The sequence below is a fragment of the Ambystoma mexicanum genome, chromosome 7p, assembly GCF_040938575.1.
Source record: "Ambystoma mexicanum isolate Mex_15411 chromosome 7p, UKY_AmexF1_1, whole genome shotgun sequence".
Lineage (NCBI taxonomy): Eukaryota > Metazoa > Chordata > Amphibia > Caudata > Ambystomatidae > Ambystoma > Ambystoma mexicanum.
The window spans coordinates 825208774-825223902 of NC_090939.1; the positions used below are offsets into that span (position 1 = coordinate 825208774).

The following is a 15129-nucleotide window of genomic DNA, read 5'->3' on the forward strand; positions in this document are numbered from 1 at the left end:
GCTACATGAGCTTCTGCACTACTGGAAAGGAGGAGAACATGCTGGAAGCATACGGAGGAAAATCTATTCCACCGCTTCCCTTCATCTTCGTCAGTCCAATGCAGATGCTATGCTCGCTGCTATCAACCAAAGGCTTTGGCGGGAAATTGCTGACTTCCTTCCGGAACTTCTGGTGCAGAGTCGGGTGTGCTTCAAGGCGTGGCTGGCGGAAGCCAAGTTTGTAGCGCAGGGCATAATGGAGTCCACAGTAGCTCACATTGACACCTCAGGTCGTGCCATCTGCATCGCTACGGACATGAGAAGAATGGCCTGGCTACGGGTCACAAAGTTCAACCCAGACGTCCAGGAGCGCATACTGGACCTTCCCTTCTAGGGTGGCGATCTATTCCATTCCACTACGGACGTGGAACTGGATAAGACGAACAGTTCTCAGACTGCCAAATCATCATCCATTCTCACTAAGGCCACTCCTAAGGCATACAGCCAGATGCAGCAGCGTTCAGACAAGGGTCGGTCCTTCTGAGGTTTCCGGGGCTTCCAGGAAAGACAGTCGAGGCAACCGTACAGATCCCCGAGCCAGCACCGGCGCAAGCAACACAAGGCGGCGCACAAGGGCTTTTTTTTTCAGTCCCCCAGCCTCAGAGGGTAAAAAGGCATGACACGGCCATCCAGATCAACGGGTCTCCGGTGGGGGGCAGGCTTCACCTTCACACCCAACACTGACGTGCAAGGTCCGTGTACCCCTGGATCCTCTCAGTAGTATCTACAGGCTTCTGGCTACCCATCCATCCTCCTCCTCCTCCCCTCCGCACCCACAGATTGGGACAGCAACTCTGTTGGCGGAAATTGGCTCGCTCATAGAGAGTCCGGCAGTGGAGGAAGTCCCATCCTCCCAGCGGGGTCTGGGCTTCTATTCACAAATTTTCGTCATACAAAAGAAGAACCAGGCAGGCCTGAGAGTTGTTGACCTTTCCACCTTGAACCTTTCTCTTTCTCTTCAAAAGTTCAGGATGGTTACCCCAGTGCTTATAGCTGAGACCTTGTGCGCGGGAGACTGGATGTGCTCCCTGGATATGAAGGATCCCTACCTACATGTCCCTATCTGGCAACCCATCGGTCCTTTCTGAGGTTCAGGATCATGGGTTTGCATTTCCAATACAAGGTTCTGCTCTTTGGCTTACAAGACTGATGAAAGTGGTGGCAGCCCTGCTCAGGGCCCAGGGTCACCACGTCTATCCATACCTAGACGACTGGCTTGTCAGGGCAAGGTCTCAGGCGGCAGTCCACCACACCTCTTCCACCCTCATGAATAAACTGCACGAGTTGGGATTTTCCATCAATCGCAAGAAGTCACAGCTGGCGCCCACTCTGAGTCTAACGTTCCTGGGCTTCATCTGGGATACAAGCTCTGAGGGGATTTTCCCCACAGAGGACAAGATCAGAACCATCAAGAGGGTCACAGGGCATTTCTCAGCAGAGCAGTGACCTCAGCGTGATGGTAGCAACACCTCTTGGGTATCATGGCGGCATGTCTCCTGGCAGTGCTGCATACAAGGCTCAAAATGAGGCTATTGCAGTTAAACTTCGCAGCCTCCTGGAATCGGGAGAAGGGTTAGAAACGTGGACAACACACTGTGCACACCTTGATTTGGACGATCTTATTACATATCGGTTGTATATTTTTATATATATCTAGAGATATTAAACAAAGTAAAGAAGCGGGGGAGAGTTGCTCAGCCTTGGTACGTAGGGACAAAAGAGTTTTCCTATTAGGAAAGCTTTGTCTCCTGCACACTATCTAAAAGGCCAAAGCCTAATGGTGATTAGAGAATCGTTAAAGATGGAAAGTCTTTTAAAGGCATTTCAGATATATATTCAAAATTTCACTAAATAATTAAACTTTGACAACTTGAAGGATAAATTCATAAGCAAGACGATTTATTATTCATACAAGATGGTAGGCCCAACGCGTTTCGAGTAGCAAACAACTCTTCATCAGGGGCATTTTTTCTTTAAGAATAACATTTCTATAAAGAAAAACATTTTAAATTTAAACAATAAAATATTTTTAGTCCATAAGCAATTTCGAAAGCAACAATTTCAAAACAACCTCAATTCAAGGACATCTCTGAGATACATGTCAACACACAGATCCTGGACTTAAAGTGTACAGTGCATAATTCAAATGGACTTAATTGTTTTAGAGTGTCTAACAGCCTTTAGAGTGAAACCGTTATCAAAAATTGACAAAAACTTAAAACTCTTAATTTGAATCAAAACAGATACATTTTTCATCGAAGCAGATGCATTTTTTCGTACAACCAGGTTATTACTGGTGCTAAATGCCTGTATATGCTATTGACGGAGAGAATAATTCAATGCTCTAAGTGTTTTTGAACAAAAATGGATAAACTGAAGTTGTCATATAAGGAACAATTATAGCTAGTTGTTCTTACCTATTTAAAATAGGCCAAAAAAGATGGAGTGCCTTGTATGGCCATAGATGAAAGTGTTCCTGAGATGATTTCGCAAAGTTTGTTCTTGACCTGTCGTGAGATCTGGTCTAAGAAGCAATATTCAGATAAGGAGAAAGACGCTGTGACAATCACTACGGACTCATCCCTAGAGTGCTGGGGAGCTACTTTGGACAGCCAGTGTCCATGGGGTATGGTCCCATTAGGAGCAAGCGGCCCACATCAACTGATTCGAGTTTATGACCATCAGGCTCGCTCTCAAAGCCTTCCTCCCGATGATCAGTGGCAAGACGATCTTCATACAAACGGACAGCTCCACCAGCATGTATTACAAGCACGGTGGCACCAGGTCTCCTCCCCTCTGCACTCTAGCAGTCGGAATCTGGGAGTGGGCTCTGGTAAACAACATGCACTTGGCAGCAATTACCCTCCTGGGGGAATCCAACGTGGAGGCGGACCGGCTGATGAGTTGGACGTACAGGTCCTTCAGGGGATCTTCGACAGATGGGGTCATCCTCAGGTGGATCTATTTGCCACCTGGTCCAACAGGAGGTGCCCCCAGTTTGCGTCCTGGCAGGGACAGGGTTGGGGCTCTCTGGGCGGCGTGATGCAGATCCAGGGGAACAACATGAACGCGTATGGCTTCCCTTCCACTCCAGTGGTCCACAGGGTAATTTGCAAGATCTGGGAGGCCTGGCACCTCCATATCATCCTTATATCTCCGTGGAGGCCAGCAAGACCATGGTTCTCAGAACTTTTCAGCCTGGTAGGTGAGCAGGCCCCTTCCACCGGGCCCAGCTCACCTACTCTCACTGCAGGGAGGCAGTCATCCACTTTGCTCCGCAGAAGTTATCCCTTGCAGTGTGGTTCCTGAGCAGGTCACACTAAGGCATCTGCATCTGTCACAGGCTAACCTAGACATTATACAAGGCGCTAGGATCGATGCTACCAGGAACCAGTACAAAAGCAAATGGACTAGCTTTTGTCACTGGGCAGAATCAAAGGAGGTCAATCCACTGACCTGCACGTTGAGCAACGTGCTATCCTTCTTTGCGCACCTCGCACATTCGGGGGTGCAAGTAGACACATGCCGCACCTATCTGGCGGCCATTGGAGCCTACCGGAACTTGCAGGAGGATGTATTTTCATCCTCTAATCCGGTGGTAAAGACACTTGGCGGGCTTGACCAGGCTTTGCCCGCCTATCACGAAGCCAGACCCCGTGTGGGACTTCAACGTGGTCTTGGGCACCCTGGTGCATAAACCATTCGAATCTACGGCATCCACGGACCTCAGGCTTGTCACCATTAAGACAACCCTCCTGGGGGGCCTTGCATCTGCACGCAGGGTCAGTGAAATCTATGCACAGTTGGCTTCAGAGCCCTATACTACTTTTCATAAGGACAAGGTGGTGCTTAGAACTCACCCCGCAGTCTTACCTAAGGTGTTCTCCTCATTTCACCTGAAGGAGGAGATGGTGCTACCTACGTTCTTGCTCAGAGGGTACTGCACTGTCTAGATGTCAGGCAGCCACTAAAATTCTACCTGGACAGACCTAAGAGCTTCCGCAAATCATATGCTTTTTTTGTCACCTTTTGGGGGGGGTCAAAGGCCAGATATCAGGCTTCCATAGCAAGGTGGATGGTTACGGCCATCAAGGAGGCGTCTGAGGGGCAGCACAAGCCTCTTCTGTCAAATATGAATGGCAATCACAATCAGAGCTAAGGCCACAGCAGTTGCTTTCCACAGACATGTCCCGTGGCAGGTCATCAGCAAGGTGGCTAAATGGCTACGCCCTCAGCCTTCTGCAAGCACTACTGCTTGGATGCCAGCTCCAGGTCGGACACAGCATTAGGACAGGCAGTTTTAAGGAACTTGTTTTCTTAAGGGGGGCAGCTCTCTGCCTTGGGGCTACATTCAGTTGTAATCGCCCATACAGTATGGAGGAAAGGGGATGGGATGTAGGAGTAATTATAAGTTACTCACTATAGTGGCTAACGCAATCCTAATCCATAGTACCCTTTCCTCCATATATCCCACCGTCCTCCCCCCTAATAAACCTGGTGTCATTAGGCAATGGTAATATTGTCAACGCATCAAAGGGGACTGAGGAGAGGCCCGGTGGGTGGAGTCAGGGGAGCGCATGCTCCCAGGGCCACGCCCCCACGCGCATCTACATTTATAGGGGAAGATTTTTCTATTGAAAAAGATTCCGTCTCGCGTCCCTAGCGAGGGACGCACATACAGTATGGTGTAAAGGGTACTATGGACTAGGAGTACGTTGGTCAGTATGGTGAGTAACTTATAATATCTCAAGCAATCTGTGAAATAGGGCGACATATGGTTGCCAACTGCAGCTACACAATTGATGCCCAACTTGTCATTGTGATGTGATCAATACAATTTGTATATTGAATTGGATAATAGTAGCAACTACACAGTGATAAATGTTTAATTTAGCCCTCATGCTTTTTCCCTTTTTTTTTGCTATTCCCACTTCGCTTAATATTTTCCTGGTGCTCTGCCAAACCCACCTTTCACTGGGTAGTGGGGTGAGCCAGGGCAGGGGAAGGAGGAGGACTGGATGCTGTCGGTTTCCAGCAAAAATGCCTGTTGCCTTAATTACTTACTAGAAAACTGTATTACTAGCAAACTGTATTACTCCTAGTCATACTCTCCCTTGTACATACCCTGATTTTTCTTTTTTTTCTTTGATTTTTTTATTTTTATTATAGCCCCATAGTCTCATAATCCTCCTTATTTTCATTCTTTTCTCCTGCACAGTGAACCCGTTGGAGGCCATTTGGCTTCTTGTTGCATTCATTTTTTGTTTACCCCTGTTGCTGTGCTTTGTGGATTTAGTCATCAGATCCTTTGTCGAAGCCCTGCAACAACTAAAGGAGAAATGAAGAGGAAGGTGGCCCCAGGCCCATTTACGTTCTAGGGTAACTCTGGTGATCCTGCTACTGAAGTGCTGTGGTTGCCCGGGGTCTGCAAGAAGTGGCAGTGGGATTGCTCTCCCAAAGTTCTGCACTGGGGGAGATGTGGGGATTAAGCTTTATCAGTGGCAGATGGCGCTAGAAGTGTGGAGGCCCCTCTTAGGACCATTGGGTATGGAGACAGTGACGCATGCTGAGTTGGGTATGCTCTCACTTCCTCAGAGGTCCTTGAACACGGAAGAAAGGTGGTATTGGGCGAGGTTAGTCCCTCTCGCTCACTAAATATTTTTTTTGACAAGGTGGTGTGGTGTCTCAATTCTGCATTGAGGTGTAGCGGGTATGACAATATACTGATTTGGGGCTGTTCTTTTCTGGACGGAGTATAGATCCAGGTCAAGTCAGTCCTGGTAGTAGTGCTGTGGCCAGGTCATGAGGAGCCTGATATGCCTCATGGACTGTGGATGTGTACTGCTAGTTCTTGGTTGACTATCACTTAACTGGCTGCTGTGGACTGACATGGGTATAAATGTTGGTGGTTCGTAGGCTTCCTGGTTTGAGTGGAGTCCCCAAAGTTGTAACCAACTTCGCCATTTCACAGCCTTAGATAGCTTGGCTTTGGTGCTCGAATTACCCTCACTTTATTTAGGAGACCCGTGTGTGGCGTTCTTTCGCCAGCTGTTGTAGGCGCTGGCGTATCTTTTATTTTCATTGAGCTAGACCTAGGGTTGCAGCCAATGAGGTGCATGAGGAACTGGGCTTCTGTGCTGTATTCGCTTGACCCCAATCCAGTATGGTTGTCTGCTCATTTTGGGTAGGGTGGGAGGGGGGCCTGGGCGGAGGGTTCCCCATTCCATTGTGGTCACCGTAAAATCAGTACATCGAATAGGATAATAGTAGCAACCAGGCAGTGATAAATGTTTATTTAATGTTGGCATCTCTGTATGTTGCATGTTTTCTGTGGCTACTGTGTTGATTCTAATCTTCAAACCCTTATGTTTTTCCCACTTCGCTTAATCTTTTCCCGTGCTCTGCCACTTTCCTCTGGGTAGGAATGTGGTGAAGTGAGCCAGGGGAGGAGAAGGAGGAAGGCTGGCTGCTGTCGGTTTCCAGTACTTATGCCTGTTGCCCTGATTACTTACTGGTCATCTTTATTACTCCTAGTCTTACTCTCCCTTGTCACAGTACTTGCCCTGATCACGATAAGAGTGGCAGAGTGCGGTGCTTGTTGCGTGCTGTCTATTTGCTTCACTTTGCATCCCTTTTTGCTTTCTGCCATTACAAAGGCTAATACGGGGGACTGGGGTAACTTAGGAGTCGGGTATTTAGGAGGATAGTCGATTACCCTGCAGACTGGGGTTTGAGGATTACTTGTGTTGCGTCCCCTCTTTGGCATCTGTATGTTTGCAGCAGTCAACCCCTCGAACGGTCCAGTTGCAGGGATGGCCGTGGAGGCCTCTTAAGCTGCTGCTCTTGCCTGTTCTCGGAGGGGACTTTCGCATGAGATGGAGGCTTTGATTTTGTTGGATATGGTTTATGTATCCTGGGCGAGGACGAGGGAGGGACGTGTAGTTAATGTCGCTGCAAAGGTCAACTAGATACTCCAGTATTTTTCGGAGTTTTAACCCTGGTTCGCGCCCCCCTTCACATCGAGCATTTTTGTCAACCAATTCCTGCAGCTCCATCTTGTTTTCTTTTCTCACAAGTATTCTCTTTCTCGCCAAAATACCTCCAACATTTCTGCTGTAGATGGTACTGCATGTTAAAAAGTATTTAGTTTTCCCTTGCCTTTAATAACCTATGCATTTCATGGATGAAACCGTTGACTTTATTTTGTGAGCACTGGGAAAGCACTGTCTACATTTGAGGTTTAGTTGTTTTAATATGTGCTTTTCTTTTTCTCTTAGTTAATTATCGATACACCAACGAGTCCAGTGACGAGCGGGCTCCCACTTTTTTTCGTCATCGTTGTAACTGCGATCAAACAGGTGAGCATCACAAGCTAGCTAGAAAAAAAATGACTTGCGTTTAAAAATGGCTTTGCCTAGAAATGCCAATGTCTGCTAATACCCTGAATTAGAGCCGCCTCATCTTCCTTAGAATGCATGTAAACCTGGCCGAAAGGACAACCTTGGAATTTGTTTCAGCTAGGGGAAAGTGGGAGGGGAGGAGGGTGCATGTTGGGGAGGGTTGTTTTAAAAGTTAAAAACCGCAGAGACTGCAGACACACTCCTTGAGGTCTTCAGGGGAATGTAGAAATGCCCTGTAATCTCCCAGTTAATGACCAGTTCCTGACTGTTGTACTCTGTACGCATCTGCGGAATAAATAAACTATGATAAAAAAAAAGAAACGGCTTTGCTTGCAACATGTATTGGGGACATCAAGGGTAATGTTTTGGGACAGGCATCGTCCTGCATTGTAGGCTTGTATCCTGTTCCTTTTGCATCGATGGATTTTTCGTTAATACCCTTATTACATTTCCCAGCTCTTACTTGCTAAGCACATCTTTTGAAGAGACATGGACTGTGTGATGTTTATGATACGTCTTTACCTTGCCCTGAGGACAAACGCTGATCGTTTTCTTGAAAATCTACTTGCAGTCCGACACTGCGAGCGGCTTCTCTGCTCTTGCCGGATCACCCCACGCTTCCTGGAGGAGGCGGGGATACATTGCCCACGTGACTCATCACGTGACCACGGAAGCGCACATAACACGGGAGCTACTGCCCTTGCGGCGTTAAGCCCGGCGGGGACAAGGCCGCTAGCAGGGCTGTTGTGCGGCTGTTTGGCGGCAGAAACTATACACGGGAGACTGCGGAGGTGTGACCTCTTTGATCCCAACAAGAAGAAATAAGGTAAATATCGTGCACTGGTGAGTCAAATTTGATTATAGATACGGCTCTGCTATAAACTTAAATGTCTTTAACACCGCAAAGGAATCAACCTTGTGCGAGTCATCCAGTGGTGAACTTTGACACACCAATGGAGACTATAGCAACCAGATCTAAAAGCACTTTGAATAAAATTTCCTCTACCAAAATGATAACTTTGACCCCGCGTGCTAAAACACGCCCAAAAACGCAAATCATAAACAAAGATATTAGACAGTTCTGCCCGGTTGTGAAAACTACTACACAACCTAGCACACTGACTTCCTATCAGCAAGAAGCTCTTATTGTGGGAGGCAATTCGGGACCTTCAAAGGAAATATCAATAGAGAACATCACGAGCCTCTCCATGAAGTGCAATGAAGTACAAATGGAATCTAACCGAAATATACCAGAGGGAACATCAGATTTAAATCAACTGCACTCAGTAACGCAGATGGGTATGACTGATAATGATGAATCTGAGGCACTGGACAATAATCCAATTTCGGACAATACCATGCTTCTATCTACTAATCAAATTGAACGAAAGAAGGTTCCAACTACACATTTGGATAAAATATATGAAACACTGGAGAACGAACAGAGTGACTCTAATGAAGATGTATTCTTGGAAGAAGCAAAACAAACGACACCTGTAAGCACAATTGCATCTCTTAATGGGTCACATATGGACTATTATAAACAGGGCTCAATGGACTCCACCATCTCAGAGTCCGTGTCGTATATTCTCCCAACGCCAAGGCATCGCAAGTCTTCATGTGAAAAAGAAAAGATACTCGTAAATACAGGACTTCTAGAAGTGACTCTTATGGCAGTTAACACCACAATTAAGAGTTTGTTCAAGTTATTTGAAACTCTTGAGTCTAAGATTAACATTCAATCAACTAAAATTGACCATTTAATGGCATGGATTCAAACACATTCGGCGGAAATGGAAAAAACCGGACAAACGGAAGAATTGCCGGATAATCTGTCTAAGAGCATAGAAATTGTGACTGTACCTATCTCGCACTCTGTGAGTCTCCCTACATTCGATCATGTCATTTGCCCAATTGAAGCTGAGGCACAAACAAAGTCGTTTCAAAATACTTCATGGATAAGTATTGAAAACTCTCCTAAAACAGCGAAACAACCAATAAACAAAACTCAATATGGTCTTTTTAATAAACAAACACGAAATAAAGGTCGTGCTACACATCTGAGCACTAGACTTTGTCAATCAACGAAACGAAATAAATTATCCAATTGTCAAATCCGTACACAAACAGTGGAGTTGACAGTTCCTACAAAGCCCCAGGTTGATCACACAAGTAGTGGTGTCACACCAGCTCAAAAAGCTCCGGAGGGAAGTTCTCTGTCAGATCTATCTGTTCTACAAATAAACGAATCACCCCTTAGTCAATTGGTATTGGCCTTGGATACAGCAATACCAATGGAACATGTAACTCTAACAAATCCATTGACTAAGGAGAACTACCCAAAGACTCAAATTATTAAGGCAAATGAAAAAATAACACAAGCATTGTTGACAACAACGGAGAAGCCACAAGTTGAACAACTTAAAGCAGTGATAGATGCATATATTGTTCAGCGCACAAATGAGATAAAAAACCTTGTAACAAAAAAAAATTTGGAGACAAATGTGGCAAGATGCGCTGGAAATCGTGCACAGCATAACACATCCATCACTGAAAGACAACGTGCAACAGAAAGAGATAATGAAAAACAAATTACGTCCAACACTGGCTGTGATTCACAAACAATAAATGAATATCGAGGTGGTGAGATATGGCACAATCAAAATGATGAAATTAAATCAGTCATAGAAGCTTATCTGGATACCCACTTGAAGCCATTGCACACACCTAGATGTTCAAAAGAACCTAAGGTCACGTTTTTTTATGAACAGGGATCTGGTAGTAAACCTGACCACTGTACAAAGACAAATCGTGTGATCAATAATTCTAGTATCAATCAAATTGCCAAAAAGCAACCACTTGTAACAAAATTACAAAAACAGGATCTAAAGAGACAAAAGGAATTCGTGAGCCATCATACACTAATTCTTAAATGTCGTGCGGATCCTTATCCTCAATATGATCTATTGCGTACTAGTGTACTTAACATCTTTAGTGATATACCAGAACTAGGAGACCTCACTTCATTTGACATTAACCAAGTGGAATTCATCTGCGATACTAACTTGGGGATTGTGCGTCTATGGATGAAATCTGGCATAGTTATGAATACTATATGGCAGGCGAGAATGAAAATCTTTGCAATGGGTTTCCTGCTTGCTCAAGATCCGGAAAGAAAAAACAGTGAAAAAAATATAGAGAAACAAACAATAACTATTTCACCAACAAACGTGTGTCAATGCCATAAATGCAACTCCTCAAGTTTTGCCGCATTGGAAGAACGTTTTTCTCAGTTATAACCACCATCGAATCAAGAACCTGATGGGCAAAAAGCAGTCAATGCCACACTTGTAAGCTGGAATACAAGGGATATTCCCATCTTCTTACTAATCTAAATTCCTCTTTGAATGACGCAGATATCATAGTCCTCCAAGAAACATGGCTAAGTGTCGCTCCAATATGGGATAACCATACTATTACTATTAATCCGGCAATAATAGCCCAGAAAGGCCGACCCATGGCAGGACTTTTGGTAGCCATCAAACTGGGAAGCAAAATACAATTACAAGCATGGGAAAACCCCAATAAGTTTATACAGATGGTTAAAATAACGATGGAGTCCCAAAGGATTGCACTAATCAATATGTATAGAAACCCAGCTGCAATTACGGATGTTTGCTTTCATCAGGAACTGTCCAAAATGTTCAATATAATTGCACAAACTAAAGAAATAACTGATGTTATTTTAGTGGGAGATCTTAATATTGACGCCTTCAAGCTTCAGTTGAGAAAAAACACACAAGATTATAAGAAGTGGAGCTGTTTAATGAAGCAATATGATATGAGAATGGCTAATGGGTCACTGCCGGGAGACATTCCGCAGCAAGTAACGTGGCAAAGGGGAAAATCAACAAGTACTTTAGATTACATATATCTTTCATCAAGGCTTTTCATGTTATCTACTGAATTCAAGATAATAAAGCAAGAAAGCAGCGACCATCATATGTTATCTCTAATGTGGCCAAGAGACACAAATAAAGAAAGTGTCAAAACTCAACAGATGCCTCAAAAGTTGACAACTAATAATGCCAAAACACGATTTAAGTGGACACCATCTAAACTGAAAAGCCTACATGCAAATTTAACGTCACAGAAGAGTCCATTAAATAGTCAAACATATGTGGAAACGCTTACCAGCTATAAAACCTTTTTTCTTCCATCAGGACGCTCTCATTTGCATACATATAATCAGCCCCTATCTATAAAGAAAAAAAAACATCGTAAAGAAATGAGACTAGCCAGGCGGCTTCCCTGGCCAGAAAATGAAGAAGCATGTAAAATGTTAAAAACCAACTATAGAACCTGGATACGTGCTTATAAAGGACGTCTATTTCAACAAGATGGAGAGGCCTTTTTGACAGCCACAGTTAGCAAAAATTGTGCACAAATATGGCAATTACTCAATTCTAAAATAAATTCAAACATTCAACAAACTCAATTGAATGGAGTAACTGAAGACCAATGGGTAGCGCATTTTTCATCACTCTATATAGATAAAGCTTTCCAGTATGCCCCCGAGACTCCCTCAATGGTAGCCTGGAATTTAGAGTGCTCAGAAGAAATAATCATGACACTCATATCAAAATCTTCATCATCACGAGCTGCAGGCCCTGATGGCATTACTAATTATATGCTAAAACAACATCCACAACTCTGGGCAAATATTCTGAACTCCATTTTCCAGACAATATTGAAAACAAGGAAAATACCTGATTCATGGCGCACATCTGTCATTGTTCCGATTTTTAAAAAAGGGGACCGTAGCATACCAGCCAATTATCGTCCGATAGCACTTTTGGATGCCCCAGGTAAAATATTTAATAGATTAGTCTTAAAGGTCTTTAACAGCTGGACACTTGAAAACAAAAGCAGAGACCGCAATCAAACAGGTTTTGTTTGCGGATTAGGGACGTCAGTAAATCTAATGATCCTTAAGACATTAAAGGCTCAAGCACAACAAACTAAAACATCACTTTATTTCGCATTTATTGACTTAAATGCGGCGTTTGATTCCGTCTCGCGTGTAAGACTATTACAAAAACTATCAACAGCACAGTGTCCGCAGACTTTAATTGACATAATAGTTGCGCTCCACTCAGGTACGTCCATTCAAATCCGGTTATCTACTACCGGACTGCTTTCATCAAGAATCAGTACATCAAGAGGCTTGAAACAAGGGTGTATTTTGGCTTCATCACTCTTTAATTTTTTTATTCATGATGTTAAAGAAGTATTTTCTAATCTCTGTACGGACTCTCCAAAAATGAATGGTCATATAATACAAGCATTATGGTATGCGGATGATCTGGTGCTAATTTCTAAGACTCCAACAGGCCTTCAAAAACTTATAACTGCACTTTCAACTTACTTTAAGAACAATGAACTCTCAATGAACATAAAAAAATCTCAGATCGTTGTCGATGTTCCAAAGAGATCAAAAAGAACCAAGTTCATATGGAGAGTTAATGACATCACTTTAGATATTGTCGCAAACTACAAGTATCTAGGCACGCAATTTGAAGCCAATACTGTAACTATTGCGTATAAGCACATGCTACAAAGTAAATTGAATACAGCAATTTCACAGTCCAAGTTGATTCTACATAAATATGGCAAATTCTCCATCAGTCCTGCCATATTCTATTGGCAACAAAAAGCAACACCAATATTTCTTTACGGAATGGAAGCTCGAGATATAACTGATTTAAAAGAGCTAGATTGAATGGAAGCCAAATTTTGGAGAAACATCTTGCAGCTACCACAAGCCACTCCTGTAGCATGTATTAGATATGAACTTGGTCTTACCTCACTGAAAGCAAGATATCACTGGCAGCTGTGTGCATTTCTTAGGAAATGCTTGATGAACATTGGAGCTGACTCAATTTTGGCTGTATTAGCGACATACATACTTAAATCAAATCACCAATTTGCAGTGGCTTGGACTACCTACGTCTATCAAATAATGGTTGCAGCCGAAGTAGATTTAGAAACTCTAATACAGAATCCGGTTCGAGCTAAGAAAAAAATCTTTTTGCATGATTGGTTGGTGAATCGCAGTGTCTGTTTGCAATACAGAAATTTTAAGAGTCAACTATTCCCGGATAAAAAAATGGGCACTGTTGAAAACTATTTACTGAAATCTCCATCTCCACAAGTACGTACAGCGATTATGAGAATGCGTTTCAATCTGTGGCTGACTCGAGACATCTTGGCTCAGCGGAAACAATTAAAAATGATAGATAACTTTTGCAGGTTCTGTCAAAAACTAGATCAAAAAGAAACCTTAGAGCACATTATAGTAGAATGCCCTGCTTTGTGTGCAACAAGGGTTAATGCTTATAGAAAACATATGTCCGTGGTGGCCAACATACAGCCAAGCTTGAGATGGGCCTATTTGCTAAATTCAGCTAACATGAGCATATTTATTGCATCTATTGAGTTTTTGAACAGTCTGAGCTTGCGTTCTACATGTGATGCTTGAATTTCGATTGCATTTTTAAAGTAATGAAATATAAAATGGTTTCTATGAATTTTAAAATCATGTACTGTGCAATCAATTCACATGTTGTAAAAAAGCAAAAAAGTATTCTGAATCATATTATTGTACTATTCTTGTAAAAATCATTTTTTGATTAAAAACAAGAAATAAAAAATAAAAAAAAAAAAAAAAAGATACGTCTTTGCTTTTCATTGCATTCAAAATAATAACTTCTTATAGCCCTTCGTGCCGCAGCAGTTTCATGGCACAATAAACCGGGTTTACCCAATATAACGTTGATCCACGATTAAAGGTCTATCAGGATTTTTTTTGTACAGATTTCAACTGCACGCTATGAACACACCCAGCTGTCAGTCAACATCAAACATTTCTTCCTTGGTAATAGATGGGTTTAACCGTTGTATTGTACTTTTTTTCTGTGATTTACTTTTTATGGCCACATGCCATGTTAATTTCTTTCTGCGCCCCATTTTTATAGGCCATCACTAACCATATAACTACAACTTTGATGTGTTCCTATTAAATCATCTAGACTTCAAGGTTATCTAGGATTGAACCTTGCATGTAAAACGTCTTCTGCACGACACTGTACATGTTTATGAATAATATTTGAAGGGACTTAATAAGACAAAATTGACTGCAGGTTTCTGGTATGTAGTGTACAAATAGATTGACCATGAGGGGTGATGACAGCAGCGTCCGGCTTTATCCTCTTGGTGACCTCCCCCCTGGGTCAATGAGACGTTAGCCACTTATGCCAATTACAATCATTGTTAATGCTGCCATCTATCCTGGTATAGTCTGAGCACTGCACATAGGGTCTGCTGCCTTGTTGTAGTCCACAGATACCCATTTACCGCCTGGGCAAGTCCTCGACTGCCAATGTCTGGTAATTCTCAGTGGATTAGAGGAACCTTCTTTGATAGTAGAGTGCATTGCCAGATAGGCAATGTAACATTTTATTAATATTGGTGAAGTGTGAAACTACCAATTGATTGATTTGGTGCCGGGGCAGCGCGGTTAGAGACCTATGGGTTTCACAATTCATATATTACATTTGCTTAATGGACTACAGAATGTTTTTCTAGTTGAACAGATTTTATTTCCACTGTGAAATTGTCATTGCAGTGA

At 43.2% G+C, this 15129-nt stretch overlaps 1 protein-coding gene across 7 annotated transcripts in view; it reads left to right on the plus strand.

Moving 5' to 3' along the window:
• ATP11A (ATPase phospholipid transporting 11A) overlaps window positions 1–15129 on the plus strand; it is a 2308865-nt gene that overhangs the window by 719344 nt on the left and 1574392 nt on the right. For all 7 annotated transcript variants that reach the window (XM_069636989.1, XM_069636990.1, XM_069636983.1 and 4 more), the window contains exon 4: window positions 7317–7397. In XM_069636989.1, the coding sequence (XP_069493090.1) occupies window positions 7317–7397 (81 nt within the window). The remainder of the gene's footprint in view (window positions 1–7316; window positions 7398–15129) is intronic.